The sequence below is a fragment of the Numida meleagris genome, chromosome 1 (assembly GCF_002078875.1).
Source record: "Numida meleagris isolate 19003 breed g44 Domestic line chromosome 1, NumMel1.0, whole genome shotgun sequence".
NCBI classification, from domain to species: Eukaryota; Metazoa; Chordata; class Aves; order Galliformes; family Numididae; genus Numida; species Numida meleagris.
Genome location: NC_034409.1, coordinates 103,035,343 through 103,054,157, shown reverse-complemented (window position 1 = coordinate 103,054,157; position 18,815 = coordinate 103,035,343). Strand labels below are relative to the sequence as shown.

General features: G+C 39.3%; 1 protein-coding gene across 11 annotated transcripts in view; it reads left to right on the top strand.

Annotated features, from left to right (window-relative positions):
• Positions 1-18,815, top strand: part of SYNJ1 (synaptojanin 1) — a 62,587-nt gene that overhangs the window by 114 nt on the left and 43,658 nt on the right. For 10 of the 11 annotated variants that reach the window (XM_021404417.1, XM_021404362.1, XM_021404407.1 and 7 more), the window contains exons 2-8: positions 1,086-1,231; positions 11,490-11,576; positions 11,972-12,239; positions 14,993-15,218; positions 16,431-16,514; positions 17,324-17,385; positions 17,725-17,821. In XM_021404417.1, coding sequence (XP_021260092.1) covers positions 1,086-1,231; positions 11,490-11,576; positions 11,972-12,239; positions 14,993-15,218; positions 16,431-16,514; positions 17,324-17,385; positions 17,725-17,821 — 970 coding nt within the window. Of the gene's footprint in view, positions 1-985; positions 1,232-11,489; positions 11,577-11,971; positions 12,240-14,992; positions 15,219-16,430; positions 16,515-17,323; positions 17,386-17,724; positions 17,822-18,815 lie in introns of all 11 variants that reach the window. The other variant, XM_021404399.1, reaches the window with a different exon arrangement.

Sequence of the window (18,815 nt, the reverse complement as noted above, 5' to 3'; positions counted from 1 at the left end):
GTGAGCGGGCGCGGGGTCGGTAGCGGGGCGGGTACGCGGGACCGCGGGTGGCTGTCGGTACGCGGAGAGTGCCTGCTTTGCTGTCGCTGTCGCGAGTGTCGAGCTGCGGGGGCGCCGCGGGCGCCAGACAAGATGGAGGCTCTGTCAGCGCCGCGGGCACCGGGCAGGTGGAGGGGCGGGGGCCGCTCGCCCGGTGCCGGCTTCTTGTCCGTCCGCTCCTGCCCGGGAGGGGAGCGGGGCGGCGGGGGCAGTGCTGTGTCGTAGCAAGAGGCAGAATGTCTGTGCCGCTGTCAGCCCTGAGGTTACCGGCGTGCGGCTCGGGGAAGGGGCGGGAGCCGGCTCGCGGCTTTCCAGCAGCTCCTCTCCGCGCTGTGCGTTTCTTCAGCTTCAACCCCTAACGTTTGGCTGGGCTCCTGGTGGTTTGCAGTTTCTTATTGTTTTTTTCATCGCTTCAGAGGAAGACGTTACCTTTACGGCTTGTCAGCAGTCTCTCTCGTGCAGCGGAGGGCTTAAGTCTGGACAAAACCCCGCTTTCATTTATAAAGCCAAACCAAGCAGTGGGTTATCGTTTCTGCGTGGTCTTCCAAAGCCTCTTAGCAGCTTTACTGTTTGAAATGTACTGTCCTTTTGTACAAGGTCAGAATGAGCAAAATGCATCATAAAACTGCAGCTCCTGGCCCTCTGCGTTCAGTAGAAGGTCGCTGCCACTCTTACGTGTTTGTGGAGACTGAAGGAGAGCCTTATCTTCAGTTTCACTGAGAAGAAATCTTGTGTAGGTGTTGCGAAAGAGATTCTGGCTGTCCTGGAGAAGATCTTAAGTAAATCCTTTCTGCTGCTCTGGGCAATTATGTTTTTGCAACACTGGCATGTTGTCTTTAGACTATCTTTAGATATATTTGTTTTGAAACGTAAGGTGAAATAAATCTCATGAGGTAGAAAGAGTGAGCATCTCTTTTTTTTTCTTTCTCTCTCTTTTTGTTGTTAGATCTGTACAATTCTTAGGAAAGAATGGAAGTCAGACCTGCTCTGCAGAAGGTATCTGGAAGCACAGGAAGCTCTCACTAACATCATCTTGTGTTGGACAGGACTGCCACTGATAAAGGCAAAATGGCTTTCAGTAAAGGATATCGTGTCTATCACAAGCTGGATCCGCTCCCGTTCAGCGTGATAGTGGAAGCCAGAAACAGAGAAGAATGTCTCATGTTTGAATCTGGAGCTGTGGCTGTCCTCTGTAAGTCTCTATGTTTTGATAACTACAGTAAAAAAGCTGGCAGGCTTGACATTGCGTAAGCTGTTTATTTTTGTTTATGACAGACAAAGAAGAAACGGCAATTCTGGTTTTTATCTGCTAATGGAGATTCTTCTGATTTAAATGAAGGAAATGTTTCATATCTCTATCTGTTGAGAGAGAATTTTACACATTTAATTAGATTTCATCATGAATATGTATTGTCATGTACACAAAATATTCTTCCAATAACTGTCAGCGTCTACTTATCTTTGGTCCTGAACAATTGTCTGGCTTTGCATACACCATGACTCATTAAAAAGCTAGATTTGTGGTGCACTTCTTATTACAAAGTGCTTTATTCTTAGATGGTACATCATCTTAACTTGTTTATTTCACTTTGTATTATGACTTCGATGGCTTTTTTGAATTTTAAATTTACGTTGCACAGGTATTTTTAACCTGTCACCACACTTTGTGTGTTAGCTCATCTCGTAATAAAGTCGGTCAATGCTTAGAGCAAGGTGTCGTGCATTGCAAAGTCATTTTTGCATGTTTTCAGTGATAAATGTATTGAATGCTTCTATTTTTTTCAAGTTGTAGTTGAAAGAGGGCTCTAAAATGAGAAGTGTAGAAAAGATCCTCAAAGCCTGTAGATAGGGTCTAAAAATGTACTTTGGTTTGTATTCTTCAGTAAAAAGGCCTGAGCACCAGGTTGCAAAGAGTTTCTAGGCTCGTTTTTGATTTTTACAGAAAGCTTGCATGCTGTGGATGTACTTCTATTGAATGAATTGGTTTTTGATGAGTTAACTCTGATGGCTGGCGTGAGGTTGTGATGCATTGCCTGCAGCCTGACAAGGCCCACAGGTGGGTGGTTATCTCTCCATAGTGTGCTCTGGCCCAGAGAGGGTAGAGCGGGCTGAGCTGGCAGCATGTTCCCTCCTAAAGCGAGGCTCAAGGTTAGAAGTGGGAGTTCCAGTGTGGGATTGGAGATGCAAATACCAAAGATAGGGAATGTATTTGTTTGTATGCCTGATGCGTTCCTTGGCTTGTCTATTTGTGAGGCTGTCCCTGTGTCCTGCAAGTTAGGTGCTTGGAAGTCAGGCCCTAGTTCGTGCTGAACCGGCTGTGTCTCAATCTATACCTTAGGAAATGTGCTGTTTGGACAAGCTGCCATGATCTGTTACAGTTCTAGCAGTGGGACATGTTAGCACAGTTGGTATTATCGACGAAATTAACTCATATGATTATCCAGAAAAAAAAACAAGTGCTTTCCTCCCATATTTTGAGAATTGTTTTTATCTGATACAGTTTCTTCTTAATATTTATGTAAGTTATCTTGTTGACTTTGCCAGCAGTATTTGAAAGACATTGTGTAGTGTGGTTTGAGCTGGAAGTAAGTGTCTGATCATGAAGCTGGAGAACATACTTAGTGAAATCAGTACAGCATGGGAAAAACATTGTAAAGATTTATGGAAATCTTTTATTTTAGTGTATGTTTAGTAATTAGTGCTCTTGTTTAAGGTACCTGAGGAGGAATGTATTCAGAGTAGTTTATTCATGGAAGTTATGCTCAAAAAGTAAAACGAGTTAAGACTTCTTGTGCCATGATACAGTGCAGGTAGCTGAGTAGACTGTCTTCTCTAGAAATTCAAAATCTATATCCGTGTTGAAATTCCTGCTCTCTCCTATGCCTTGCATTGTTATCAAAGAGGAATTAAAACCCGAAAGAACTTCAAAAGCCTAGCTCTTCTTGGGTCCTGTACTTAGTAGTAGCTTGTTATTACTCTGTAAGGGTTGTTCTTGGTATTTTGATCGGTAGGTTGCAACATAGTAAATATTTATGCCTAGTTATAAGTAGTTATTCTAAATACTGTTTTCAGTAACGTAAGATTGTAAACTTCTTACTCTGTCTGATAGATGTGCTTATTTTCCCCATGTGCTAACCTGTGGCAGTTTGCTTTAATTCCTTTTTTGCACCTAAATTCTTTACTGAATGATTGTTTTAATGGTTGAAAGATCACAATCATAACCTTGATTTGATAGCAGAAAGGTGCTAAACTTCCCTTGCTTTGATTATTTTTCTTCTATTCTGCTTGCATTTGGCTTTTTTTTTTTTTTACATATGTGTTTCAAGGAGTACAATGATCTGCACTTGGTTAAGGTTTGCGAAGTACTACTCCGTCTCTTTATTCATCTCACAGAAACTAACCAGAAGTTTCTACTCTGAGCCTCATGAATTTCTGCTTGTTGGTACAAACCTACCTTTACAGCCAAACTTAATGAGAATGACAGTACTGATCTTAGACTTTTTTCAAAAGATTTTATTAAATGCTGAATATTAGTTGTTTAGCCTTATGCCTGATCTTAGCTCCTGCCTGGCTGTGGGATGCATAACATACATACAACCCAGTGCAATACGCTTAGAATTGAAAGTGATTCATGTGAATCAGTTCTGAGCACCTCGTCTTTTGGAGTATTGCATGTGCAGTAATCAGAACTTGAACTGGGCTGAGAGAAAGGAATGCAAGCTTACCGATCCCTTAAACGTCATCTTAGCAGAAGTCCATCTGTCATTTTGCTGAGGGAAGGATAATGGTATTAACTTTCGTCCCCTCTACATTCAACGAAGCATTGCAAGATAATTCAGAGGGTTTTGTTTGGCCTCTGTATGCAGTGCTCTACAATTCATATGCTGCGTGGTTTTCCAAAGCGTGTTGTATTTGTGCTGAATGTGTTATTCAAGAAGAAAGGAAGAGGGCAGAAGGGGTAGTTCACAGGGGTTATTGTTGCATAATCATTCAGTCTTAAAATGGAAGCAGTCCAAGCCGTGCCTCTGCTGGAAGTGTTCTGTGCACTGGTTGTAATGTGCATTAGTTAATGTTACTGTGGCCAAAAGATCTGCAATATTTCTTCGCTTGCCTTACATAAAAATATTAAGTACTGCTTTGATCGGCTCACTCCTAGTACCAGGTTAGCCCAGGATATTGAAGTCTGAAGGGTTCCTGCCAGCTTGCTTCTCAAGGCCTTGTAAGAGCATTTGGTTTTAAATGTCAGCAGCTTGACTGTTTCTTTGTTTAGAATTTAGTTGGAGGATGTCACGGATCTATTTTTTTAATTATTTGGCATGTAAAACTAGGCGGTATATTTCTTCTCTGAAACAGGAGTCTTTAATGACATATCTTACCTGCAGAGATTTCATTGACCGAACAGCAGTGTTCTCTCTTGCTGTGCCTCTCTGGTGAGTCATAAAGACAGGAGTGGGAAGCTGCTTTTACTCCTGTCGCCTGTGATGAGTAAAAGAGAATGTTCTGTCATTTGGGAAGATACTGAGTGCGGAGAGCTGGAGCTTCGTGCGCATCCTTGGAGTTTGGTCCCATGCAAAGCTGAAAGGGAGCAGGTGTTCTGGAGGTTGGTGGCCCTGCCTGTGGCAGGGAGGTTGGAATTGATGATCCTCGGGGTCCCTTCCAACCCAAGCCATTCTATGATTCTATGATTTTCAGGCGTGAACAGGAAGAGGCACTGTGCTCACCCTGAGCTTTCTGTAGGGCTAGATAAAGGAAGAACTCTTACTACCTATGCCTGCTGCGGGCTTCCCAGTACTATCATCCATTTACATTCCACTTTGAAAACTCTGATACGCTGCACTGGGAGGAGAAGTAGCAGATAGGTTGTATCTATCCACAGTAGCAGATGGAGGTGTAAGCATTTTGCAGGAGGCTTTAGGTTGATGACGGTTTAGGAAACTGAGCCACCAAGAAAGGAAACATAGCGACAGATATATTTTAGCACCACCTATTTGTGTACATAATTGTAAGGGGGGTAACACAACATGCCACTGTGTGATATTTTTTTCCTCTTCTTCTTTCTCACCAAATAATGCTTGTGCAGCATTCTGAGTGGAATCCCGTCCCCCTGAAATTAGGGAAGGAGACTATTTCAATAGAAATTTCTACATGCTGTTTTTCATAATGGAATACTTAAAAAAAAATAGGTTTTATATTTGCATATATATATACACAAATGCATCTGTGTGTCTGTGTATATATGTGTGTTTGTATATGTATGTGCATTGCAAATACATAATAATTTAAAATAATTAAATAACAGTGAAAAATTCTTCAAGTAATAGGCATTCTTTCCAGAGGATACATTGTGTTAGAGAGGAAAGGTCAGCTACAGGCTTTGGTAGGAACTGTTTTTGACTGTGTTGTGATGTAATGTTGTGTTTATCTGAAGGCAATCTTGTGTACCAATGTGAAGGGATAAGGATGGATGCAAAGGGCACTTTCCACCCCCCTCTCACTCATTACTGTTTTGACGAAGTGTAATCTTCTGGGCTACACCTACCCATTAAATAATATCCTAAGACATTTTGGAAGCTGTAGGGAAGCAACAGTGGTGGTGGATGCCGAGTGCAGCCATGCTGCTGGAGGGAGATGTTATCTGTCCTCCTGTCATCAGGTGCCTTTCCCAGAATTCTGCCTCTCTCTCCTTTCAAATCTGCAGAGAAGATGCTCTGCTTGTTGCTTTCCAGGCATTTCCAACAAAATTACACGATTCAACAAAGACCAAATATGTTAGCCTAGCACACTTCGAAAAGTTTTTACTTACAATAAGAATTTTCCTAGGAGATTGGTGGAGGCAGTAATTTTTGTCCGGGTGGACCGATTTTAATGGCATAATAGAGCTATAATAATTTGGTCCACAATTCTGGAACATTCTTTTTTCAATTCAGTATGTTTTCATTTCTAAGTTAGCACAGAAGTGATAGTAAAAGGCTTAGCCTTTGCCCTATTAGACATCCAGTGAATGATGGTTCTTGCTAATTAAATGGCTGTTAAGGTTAGTTTGCGTACTTCTGGAATTACTCTGACATCATTTAGAAAAACTAATTAACATCTCTACATTTGAGATAAGTTGGAAAATTTACTGCATGCTAGCATGTATTTAAATGGAAAATATTGTAATGGTATTACATGGTATTATAAATTAATATGTGTAGAACTGACTTATACAGGCAAAAAGCTCTCCTCTGTGTAAAACACTTTATATATTTTAATCAAATCAGTTGGTATGGGAAAAAAAAGGAAACACCATTGTTGATTCTATAGATTTTTGTTTTCAATGGAAAACATGTACTTGGGTCAGAAAGCTCAAATGTGATTAAAAACTGTAGGCTCTTAAGTAGGACAGCTTTATTTTATTTTTTTTCCAATTTTCAGTATTTAAAAGGGTAAATTTTCTGAAGTTATTAATAGTAAATTTGCACAATATTGAAATATTGTTTTAAACCAACCATTCATTTTATCTGTTCATCTTTTACAAACTTTTTTGTCTTATTCCAAACATTGTTTTATTTGGTGTGTATTCTTTAAATGTAGTTGCTAACATCTAGAAATCTCTGTGGGTATTGTTGTTTTTTTTTCTTTCTGGTAGAGGTGACTTGTTATTTGGTAGTTCCTCCCCTCAGTCTTAAGATATATCTAGATGACAGTATCATCTACACTTCTTTGAAAGTGTAATAATATAATAGTTCAAATAATAATTTGAACTAGTCAATAAAATGGGGAAAAAAAGTCATCCTGCTAATTCAAAACAGTTCTATGAATTGTGACAAATTTAAATATCAGCCATCTTCCAATTTTCTGTGAATCTATTCACGTTGACAAAGTATCAAAAGGATCAAAATGGCTCTTCAGTTGGTTGAGTTATAAGTGAAGGTGATGATTTTAATGTCTCCCAAATACGGTAATATTGAAGTATTAGCTTTCATTTAAATACTGAAATCTTAACTGTACTAATTTGACAAAAAGTTTGAAAATCTCAATCTTAAATGCTCAAACAAATAATAATAAAAAAAATTTAAATCATACATTTTTCAAATTTTAAACATTTTCAGGTGGCAACTGCATGATTTCTTTTCCCTTTGCTAACTTAAATGAGAATTATAATTTCAGGAGGTATTCCATGTTCTAGTTGGAAGTTATTGCCCTAGCTCATGTGTCATAATGTACCTTATAAACCCATTGAGAAAGGAACTGTAGAGAGCCTAAAGGATAACTCTTCATGTGATCTTAGCTTTACAGTTCTTGTAAAAACTGTAAAACTTGTTTTTAACTGGGAATTCAACAGAACGTGTTGTGAACCTGAAGTTGTCCTGAAGACTGGATTTGTAAATGAGTTCCCTTTGTGTAACAGTAAGACAGCTGACATAATCTCTCTAAAATAGTGTAATCAGTCACCTCTCTTAAATTTGAGTCAGTGGCTCGTGAGGTGTGATATTACAGATACATGCAAGTGAGACATGACCATTTAAAAAATACTATGGCCTATTAATTTTTAATAAATATTGAGTTAAAAATATTTTATTCCCTTTCTCTTGACACTGCAAAGAGTCTTGATGGCTTTCAGTAAGAATGCATTACAATGTGACCTGAAAGCCACATTAAAGATATTGTGGGTTTGTTGTTTTATTTTCGTCCTGTTAAATTGCAAGTAATAGCAGAATACTGCCTCATAATATTTTGTATCCATCTTTATACATAGACACCTGCTTACATTATGTTGACTGTTAAGAGCCCCATGCTTTGTAATTTAAAAATTTGTGAACTTCAGCGTTATAGATGAAGGATGTCATTGAACTGCAGATTTCTGGCTTTAGAAGTTGTGTGCCTTGACTCGTTCTTCACAGTGATTGTTTAGCTTTTTTATTTTGTTCAGATAGCTTCAATATGTGCTTACATCCAACTGATAAAAAATAAATAGAAAGGTCTGTTTCTGAGAGAGAAGTAAACTTGTTAATTTGCAGGAGCTTCTCCTTTCTTTGAATGCATGTTTATGTCAGCTGCATGTTTTTTCAAGGTATGGAGCTCATAAATCAAAGTCAAAAGGGCTCTCATGGCTGCAGGCCAGCCCACCATTTGGGAAAGAGATGTTCTCATTTGTTAGGAATGTTGCAGAAGAAACGAGGAAACACTCTTGGAAATGCTGTCTTCTTCTGTCAGGATTACCTTTGTTTTTTATTTTGTATTTTACCTTTAGCATCAATGAATGAAAGTCATGCTTTTGCTTATTACTGATGGAGACGCGGGTTTAGGAAATTCTTGTAAATGTGTGGCTGAGTGGACTTTTTGGTCTGAACCGCCAGTACAGCTACTGTTTTAATAATAATGCAGATGGCTCTTATCAGGACACCAGCAGCCCTGGCTGTCCCTGTGCACCCCTGGGCCTCTCGCACCTGCCCATGTCTCAGGACCCTACAGCAGCCCTTCAGGGCCATCAGGCTGCAAGGCTGCAGCAGGGGTTGGCTCAAGCTCCCTACAAGCCTTACCCGGCCAAGGGCCCACCAAGGCGTGTTGATGTCCCAGCCATGTCCCATCCCTACCCCCATGGCCCTGGCCATCCCCTCACCAGGCCTGATCCCAAATCCTTTCCACAGCCTAAAGTCATGGCCTGGCCTCAGCCTGTCTTCATGGAGTCTGGAGCTGTCCTTGGCTGCCTTAGTCCCTGCCTGAGGCAGTGGGCCAGGTGCTGGCTGGTGAGGTCCCTGCCTGTGGCTCCTGACCACCAGCGAGCTGCTGGTCCTCACGGTGCCCCCACAGCTCAAGTGGGGAAAAGAAACCAACGGGGAGGAGAGCAGTGTAGCTGTGGAGGCTCATGTGGTAACCATTTGTTGTCCCTTCAGTGGTTTTCTCTATTGGCTAACACCAATCATCTCTACATCAGAATTCTTTTAAGATTAATGAATGCTGACAATGAGAGGTATCACAGAATATCTTGAGGTGGAAGGAGCCCACGAGGATCATCAAGTCCAACTCCTTGCCCCACACAGGACCACCCAAAATTCAAACACTATGTTTGAGTATCATCCAAACGCTTCTTGATCTCTGTCAGGCTTGATGCTGTAACCACTGCACTGGGGAACCTGTTACAGGGCCTGACTGCCCTCTCTGTGTAGAACCTTTACCTGATACCCAACTGGTGCACTCAAAGAAGAGGACCTTGCCTTAGGGTTTCAGTTGCGTTATAAAGCTGTAGTCACTGTGTGCCTTAGGGGAGAGTGATACAAATACATTGCAGCTCAGCTGCAGAGTTCACACAAGCAAGGCCTTTAGAATTCAGGTTGCCTCTTGTAGGGCAGCACAGATGCTGATTTCTTGTGCATCTTTGAAATGCACCTTGTGCCTGAAGTCCAGTTCTGGGGAGGCAGAAACATTGGGGCAGGTGAGAATGGGCCAGAACAGGGTGTTCTGAACCTTCTGAGGGGTAAGGTGTCTACCGCTTTCCCATGTGAATTTTGGCCTTAAAAAAAATGGAATATCAGCCAGTGCACATGAGAGAGATATACTTAAGTTCTGAGTGTGGAATTGTTCAGACTTAGACATACTGTAACTGAAAACCATGGCATGAAACCTAGGTGCTTTGGGATGGTGCTTCGGAGCTTGGCTGAGAGCATAATAATTGACTGGCTACGGTAAGTTGTTCTAGTTTCATTTTCTGTTTGTTTTTGCTACCTTTTACTGCTTTATTAGCCTCTATTGGCCTTTTTTGTATGTCTGAATTTGCAAAGCCCACACTACTTAATTCACTTCAGGCATTTATTTATTGAGGCTTAGTGAGGATAACAGGCGCTCTGTGCAATGAGAAAAACAGAATAAATCCACAGAAGACAAAAAAAGCCATTGTTTTGTGATATCATTAAATGTTGCCAGGCTCCCCCAAGAAAAACCCTGCAAAAAGATATTAGGTGGAAAGAAAACCTCATCTATCCTTAATAATTTGAAATGTAGAGGAACACAGCAGTTTTCTGCTTACCAAAAGATGAGTTTAGAAGAGTACGTTAATCTCGTTAAATGCATAGTGGAAAAATGGACTGGGAGTTTGAGAGTTGTTCTTTCCAGCCTGATGGTGTTCTAGTTAAGCAAAATACAGTTTGATGATGCTGACAAAATCACTGTCTATAAGCAATTGTTTGTATTAGCTGTGGCTGATAACACTATGGATGAGGATTTTGGAAGAATTCTGCTTCTATAATTCTCATTTTCTTTGGCTCTGGATTCCAGAATACAGTGTAAATAGTTGAAGAAGATTTTTTTTTAATGTGCATTTTATATATTGAGCGAGCTTGTATTTCAGACTGAGGTTAAATAATTCTTTCATCTATAGAGTGGATTAGAATCTCCAGTAGGAAAGGAACTGGCAAACATTTAAACAGAAAGAAAATAGACTTGTGCACAGGCAGAGCTGTGCTAGGCTTAAGGAACACTCAGTGGGAAGATTCACAACAGCTATTGTAAAGAAAACATAGCTAATGTGAAATAGGACGTGACATAGTGCCAGAGCAGTAGGTATTTCAATTTACACTTTTCTTTGCGTTGAATTGATAGCCTGCTTTTTAGCATCAAAGTGAAAATAAACTATTTTTGGGGAGGGAGAAGATGCTGATCCTTGATGACCCAAAAATCTCAATTAATGCACATCCAGTGGCACAGCTGGAATTGTTGGTCCTTGTGCTTCAGGAGCAGACTCAGACATGAGCAGCAGCTTAGGGAGTGGAATCCTATCTCTGCTCTGCTCTGCAGGCTGTCACCTGGCTCCACCACCAACCTTGTTTGCCCATTTTTTTTTGAGAGCAGATTAGAGTTCTGAAGTGTGTACACTAAAATTAACTCCTAGTTAAGAATAGTAGATATACTTTAGTTTCTTCTAAAATACTACAAATCCAACTTTTTTTCCTGTGGATAAAGACTTGGATTTTAGATACTGTCATCTTATTGCCCCAGAAGACTTACAGTTTCCTTGGAGTATAGTGAAATCTGGTTGAAATACACTCAGTATAACCTAGTTATCTGGAAATAATATTATCATTTCATGGTTTTATTTTTGGAAATTATGAATTTATTTATTGAGAAATAAAAAGCATTTAACACTACCCTAATTTTAAGTAATTACAGAAGAGCATTCTCGTGGAAACAATTTACTTGTGTTCTTGTTATCCTTTTTATATTAGGATGTGATAATGTTAATACCTATCACTTGAAGATTATGCAAGTATTTTTTGGGGGGGGGCTAAAAACATAGAGTGATCATAAAATCAAATACTCATTTTTCACTATAAAATGCCTCATGCTTATAGATTCTGATTTCTTTTTGGCAGTGTAGCTGTACTTTCTTGGATTTTCAGTATAGAGTGGACTCATTCTCCGTACCATAGCATGCAGTCTTTAATGTCATAAAACCTTCTGTTTTCTCTTCATAGCATCTGCAGAAAAAGATACAATCAAGAATACCTACTCCAAAGTAATGGATGCATATGGGCTTCTGGGAGTATTAAGATTAAACCTGGGTGAGTAAGCTTATCTAAAACATTAATTTCTCATTTGGGGAAGAAAATTGTGTTGCTTCTGTAAAACTGAACAGCTCAGGATCTCCAGACTGGGTGCTGTGCTTACTTTTTTCTTTTGTCTTTGTAGAGTAATTTGCAAGTTGGGAGCACTCCCAGAAAAGAGGGAGTGGACGAAAATAACTTCCTTTTTCGCAATCCCTGTTATTTTCAGCGTAGTTTCTCCTATTTGTGTTTCCTTTTATTCTGTTGAAGTTGGGAATGGCTTCTTCATGTTGGTTCTGTTAATACTTTTTTCAGCCAAGTCAGGGTCAGGTTGTGTGCACTGAAGAATATAAATACATCGGCATCACAGTCTAAGACTAATTCTCTTACGTGTGCCTTTTCTGCTTTTCCAGGAGACACGTTGCTACATTATTTGGTTCTAGTAACAGGATGCATGTCTGTGGGAAAGATTCAAGACTCTGAAGTCTTTCGAGTTACTTCTACTGAATTCGTATCGTTACGAATTGAATCAACGGATGAAGATCGTATTTCAGAAGTGCGCAAAGTTCTGAATTCAGGCAACTTTTATTTTGCGTGGTCTGCAACTGGTGTCAGCTTAGATCTTAGTCTCAATGCTCACCGCAGCATGCAAGAGCACACCACTGACAACAGGTTTTTCTGGTGAGTTCACAGTGTGCTTTATCAGACATTCTGTAGAGTAATGTATGTCTGTGCAAACTAAGCTGTGGTAAGTTTTCAACCTTGTCCTTATCAGCTCTTAAATGCAACCTACCCTGCAAATATTGATTAGCTAAATAGCATTATTTTAACTCTGAGGACAAAAGTATGATCTTAGTGATGTCATATTTCCATGGCCACTTGGAATTTCTTAATTGGATGAGAAAGATTTTTACTGCTTCTGGTATGATACTTTGATCTGAACAGTTGTTGTGATGTTATGTTTTAGCTTTGGTGTCTTTTAATTCTTCATAAATGTGTTGATTTTTAGAATGAGTGTGGTAATGGAACTTCAAGAAAAAAATAAATCTTATGAGCATTCTGGGTGCTAAAATTGTGTTTTTTAACATGTGGTTTCCAAATGACTTTTCACATACTGAAGGGCTTTAAAAGTTTTATCACAAGGATAATTGTGTTGTTGCTAGTTTTGTTGAAACAGAGCAGGTATGTTATACTATAATACACATTGACTGGGTGCTGAACTTGCTATCATTTTGCAGAATATCTTTCAATAAGGTACAAGTTTTCACACAAAATCCTTGATTAAGGGAATACTTCTGTTTCTGCCAATAAGTAGAAGGTGATCATCTCCTTGTGTTCAGCGCTGGTGAGGCTGTACCTTGTGTACTGTGTCCAGCTTGGGGCCCTTCCCTACAAGAAAGATATTGAGGCCTGGAGTGTGTCCAGAGAAAGGGCAGTGAAGCTGTGAAGGTCTGGAGCACAAATCTGATGGAGAGTGGCTGAGGGAACTGGGGTTGTTCAGTCTGGAGAAGAGAAGGAGCAGGGGAGACCTCACTGCTCTCTACAGCCACCTGAAAGGAGACTGTGGCGAGGTGGGGAGCACCCTCTTCTCCCAGGTAACAGCGGTAGGACGAGAGGGAATGGCCTCAAATTGTACCAGAGAAAGTTCATGTTGGGTGTTAGGAAACATTTATTTTCAGAAGGGCAGGTGATGCGTTGGAACAGGCTGCCCAGGGAGAGAGTGGAGTCATTGTCCCTGGAGGCATTCAATAAACGAGTAGATATGGTACTTAAGGACATGCTTTAGTGGGCATGGCAGGGATGGGGCCAATGATTGGACTAGATTATCTTAGTGTTTTTTCCATCCTTAATGATTCTGTGATTCTATGAAATAATGCCAGTGATGCATTCTGACCTTTAGAAAAAGTGAACAAATTCTGCTTGCTTATTTTCAACTTTGTTAAAAATGGTATGTGTCCATGACCATTGGAAGGGTCCTGAAGACTTGGTAGCATGCTTTTTTAAACAAGTGAAAAAACACTTCTTCCCTCTCTTTTCTGTTCAGTATGCAAGACACCAAAAAGCTCTGGCATACCATTGCCACTGTTTTGTTCAAATAGAGGAGTATGATCAGATCGTTATGTTAAAGCAAATATGTGTATCAATACTGAAAATAAGGTGCAGTCCTCAATGACTTCCATCTTTATGTAGAATTACAGGAATTAGGGGAACCTAGCTATTTATCTTTGTGTCTGGAAAAGAGCTGTTCATAGGATGGTATTTCAAGGTGTGGTGATGCACGCTGATCCTGCCCAAATCAGATTGGCCTAGCATTTTGTGCCTTGATATAAAACTTCTCTGTTACCTGGCTTTTTTTTTTTTTCAGTTAGAATCAGTCTTACTTCACCTTCCTCCTGTTATCATGGACTCCAAGACCTAGTATTCTGCTTATGAGTTTCAGTAAGCTCTCCTGGGCTTTTTCTGTTCAAAAGTTCCAGTCTCAGATTGCCCAGGGAGGAATATTGTTTACTTTCTTAACCTTCTATTGTAATGCATCCGTGAAAAATCTTTCAGTAAAATGAATGTATTCACATGATTTGAATCTTCATTCATGAGTATTTTTAAAGCAGCTGATACGTTTGATAAGTTACAGGTTTATTTTATTTTTTTCTTACTTAGAAGTTTAGAACAAAAATGCTAAAATTAAAGTAAATAGTTTCAACCATTCCACCAAACTTTAATTGCAATTGTGATAGAATTTTCAGTGCACCGTCAGCAGTTCTTTTACTAGAGTTTGCTTTTCTTTGCTACACAGAAAACTTTACTTCCCTTTTATACAACGCATGTTTCCTGAGAAAATCAGAAGCCAAGCCCCATCAGAATGAGGTTAAAAAAAAACAAAAGCAACAATACACCGACTCACACAAACCCCAGCCTTCAGCTTTATGTACTCACTATAGTGTTAATGGGTACTACTTAATGTGTAGGTACATCCAGATCGTGAGTCTTCCTTTAGTTTCAGCAGTCACTGGTATTAGAGTTGGCTATATGCAATAGAAAATGCAAGCATGCTTAGCCCCGAAACTGATATTTTCAGAATTCTGAAAATCAGTTGGTTATAATGTATTTCTGCCTTGGAATGGGTTTCTTCTTGTTGTTTTTTTTTTTTTCTCTAGTTGAAGAACAGATGCTATGGGTTCTTTTTAGTTTTTTGTTTGTTTGTTTTTTAAGATCATTAAAATTCATGACTCTTACTGCGCTGTCATCAAAGCTATTCCTTTGTAAACTCTGCTATTTTAAGTATGTTTAAATAAGAATTATATCGTATAACTGTGACTTACTTCTTTCCTTTTCTTGTTTGTATTAGTGGGCATAAGATATAAGAAGTTAGCATCTGGCTTAACAAATTGATCTGTGCTTTATTTTCTTCCCATGTATTTTTTTTTTCCTGATAGGAATCAGTCCCTGCATTTACATCTGAAGCACTATGGTGTGAATTGTGATGACTGGTTGTTACGTCTCATGTGTGGAGGAGTGGAGATAAGGACAATTTATGCAGCTCACAAGCAGGCAAAGGCTTGTCTCATTTCACGACTAAGCTGTGAGCGTGCTGGGACCAGGTTTAACGTCCGGGGAACCAATGACGATGGTCACGTTGCTAATTTTGTTGAAACAGAGCAGGTATGTCAGACACAGTGCACATTCACTTGCCCGATGAGCAGTTTTTTGCCCAAACCCATCAGATTATGAATCAAGTCTGTAACCAGCAGATATGGGAATAGTTCCTTTGCTGCTAAATGAGGAATCTAAGTAGGTTACATAATTCGCTGATCTTGGTTTTTAGCGTAGCTTAAGGTCGGGGCACGCATGGGTCTGAGTTTCACTAGCTTAAGTAGGTGTTACCCATCAGCTGAACTGCTGTAGGTGGCCATGCTTGCTTTTAGCTTGAGCTGTAGGTGTGCTTCTTTTAGCCTGAGCTAATTGTAAACATCAGCAAAAGAGACTTTGGCAAATACATGTTGCGTGGTGCCTGGGGAAAGATAAAAGCATTCCTGTGGTTACTTAATATGGCTCAGCTGAAAGGTAGTCTTTAAAGCCACTGTAATTCCACTGCATTTGGTTGCATTTCCTTGCCCTTATCATACCGAAATGCAAGAAGCCATTAAATCATTCTTTGAACTTTCTTTGCCCTCTTCTTATGATAACCTAGTTACTAAGATGTTGTTCCTGCAAAAGTATTCATGTGAGTAGGTATTTTTGGTTGACTCACTGCAAACCCTAGGTGACTTCAGTAGGATTTTATCTAGCTAGAGCTCTGCCTGTACACATCCAATTTGGGGAGCTTAGTTAGAATGCTATTCTTGTGGTTTCTCAGTGCAAGCCTTCTGCAGATAATGTCACTAGATTTCTGTGGCATATCATCCCACTGAGTTTCCTTTCCCCTATAGTCAACAGACCATTGCATTTCGGATTCTGATGCACAAAATCTGTGTAGGTGTTCTGAGTAGGCTGCATTGTTATTTTCTGTGCATTGGTTTACACTCAACTATTATGGGTCTTGTGATTTTTACAGGAAGTTCTTATCAAGATTTTTAAAATAGTTACTGTTCATACAAAAGTCATTCAGGCCCAAGCAATAAAATCTTGCAACATTTTCTCAGCCTTTCTGAACCATGTTTCCAGAGGAAGCATAGAAGTGCCAGAACTTCTTGTGAATTGTTCAGATCTGGGAGAGGAATAAGTATGAGGAAGGCAAATGGTATTTTGCATGGTGGAATAGGCAATGTGTAAATAAGTTTTATTTACTGTACATTTAGCTAAGGCTGAGAAACTTAAAGCTTCCATACATTCCCTAATGCCTGTTAATACTATGCGTTGTTTTTTTCTCAACAGGTGATATATTTGGATGATTCTGTGTCGTCTTTCATCCAGATTCGAGGGTCTGTTCCATTATTTTGGGAACAGCCAGGCCTGCAGGTAAACAAGAGATGGATCTAATTATACACGTAATTCTTATTCATGTCTTTTTAAGCATCATGGAGTAACTTTTAGGCTCTTCTGCAGTTAGCTACCAGGATGAGGCTGCCCTTTGGGACCAAGTTGGTGCTGTTGCTTAACACAGCAAATCTGCTGCTTTTGAGTCTCTGAATGCTGTCTTGCATAAGTTTGAATGTCCATTAATTTGAGATGTTTGGTTTTGGAGTTCTGTGTTTTTCAGTTTTAATTTAAATTGCTGTTTCAAAGTTGATTATCTAAGGGCGTGCAAAGAGACTGGTTTCCTCTGAATTGTTCTCGAGTGTAAGGTTTTTCAGAAAGTCATGAGTGCCAGCGATATAGTTAAATCTCAGTTTTCTTGGAAGAGGGATTTCATCAGAAATTACTATTGGGATATAATTTTTATAGGGAAGATTTTTTGAAGTTCATGCTTCACCGTTACTTTAGGTTCTTTAAGTTGGGCATGTAAGTATGCTGCAGTAGAGCCACTGAAATGTTTCTATACCTTTTATTCAAAACAAGAAGTAATTAGATGAGATGACTAAATATATTAAATTTTACAAAGTTGTTTGGGTTTTTTTTTTTTTGTTTTGTTTTTTTTGTTTGTTTTTTTAGAAAAGTAAAGTGAAACTTGAGGAAAGCCGATAAAAGAATGCTCACCACAGCAAACAGAATAAATTTGGGGAAGTTTGTTTAGATAGTGAAATGAATTTTTGGGCCACATTTAGGATTAAGAGGCCTTAAAAGAACAACTAGTCAAATGTGTTATGACAATAATGTTTGTATTACAGGTGGGATCCCATCGTGTCAGAATGTCAAGGGGTTTTGAGGCAAACGCACCAGCCTTTGACAGGTGATGTCTTGAGTTTTTCTGAAAGCATTACAAACCACTGATAAGTGACAAATCAATGTGGTGGGATATATTATTTCCAATATATTATATATTTACATGTATTTTGTCAAACAACGTTTTTGATGCTATTATCTGAATTAAAGAGCATTCAATTGTTATATGCTGTTAGTGGATTACGTTGGCCTGTATGGCCATGACATAATACAAGTCTTGCCAGAGATATTAGAATCTCCACTACATTTGTGCAGTGTCTCAGCCACAGTTAACTTGAGCTCCACGGGCTCATGTTAATTTTCAGCATGCCAGAAAATGAGCGTGGAATTGTTCTTCTGTTAACAGGCATTTCCGAACTCTTAAAAATTTATATGGCAAGCAAATTATTGTGAATTTACTTGGGGCAAAAGAAGGGGAGCACATGCTCAGCAAAGCTTTTCAGGTAAGAATTACTTTTCTCTCATTGTGCTTTTCCTTGGAATTGGAATATGCGCTATGAAGCTTTTATATAGCCTTTGAAAAATGAAATACGATACAGTACACTCAGCAACAACTACTGCCTGCAGTTTAAAAAAAATCTATCATAAAAATACTGCTGAAGATAAATAGCATGAAGTGAATTTTTGAAAGCTGTTTACAATCATGTTTTGATAGTGTGCAGACTGATTACTGAAAAATTACTTTACTGAAAAATTATCATATAGACAATATTAAGAGATTTGCAGTTATTTTCATGTTTCATGCTTATTAGTAGCTTAATGGTAAAGGAAATCTTTTTTTCCTTGTAATGCTGGAAAATGGTCCTTTGTGACATTTCATAACGTGGTGTTTCTTTTTAAAATCTTCCCCTTGGAATTCTAGGATATATTACTTAATATCTTTTAAAAATTACAAATTTTGCTGTGTAAACTTAAAAGCTGCTTTGTGATTAAATAGGAGCTTGTGCTCAGAAGGCATTCTCTGTATATGGTCTACATTACAAATTCATGCTAGGTAGGTTAAAAGCAACTGTCACATTGTAGTCCTCAAGTTCTGACAATCTGAGCAGCTGTGCTTGAAGCCAGAGAACACTGCAGCTGCCATGTGTTGCTTTCCTTTCCCTTTGTATTACAATAGTTGAATGTTTTAGGCCATTCACTAGCATCTTTTCTGTATCCAGGCATCCTGGCAGGACGCACTATTGTTCCCAGATGTTTATCGATGCCCAATAGAGCTCACAGCTCTACCATCCCTCTATCAACAAAGGTTTTGTAAGCAGTTGTAAGATTTTTCAGGGAATTGAAGGGGAAATTTTACTCAAACTTTCCTCCACAGCAATCTAAATCATTTGTCTGTTTTGTCTGTTATTTCTATAATGGTGACTTTAGTGGAAGGGGCTTCTGCTGAAGCAGCTCTTTGTAAAGGGAAGTGTTTTAACAGAAGAAGCTGTCGTGTGT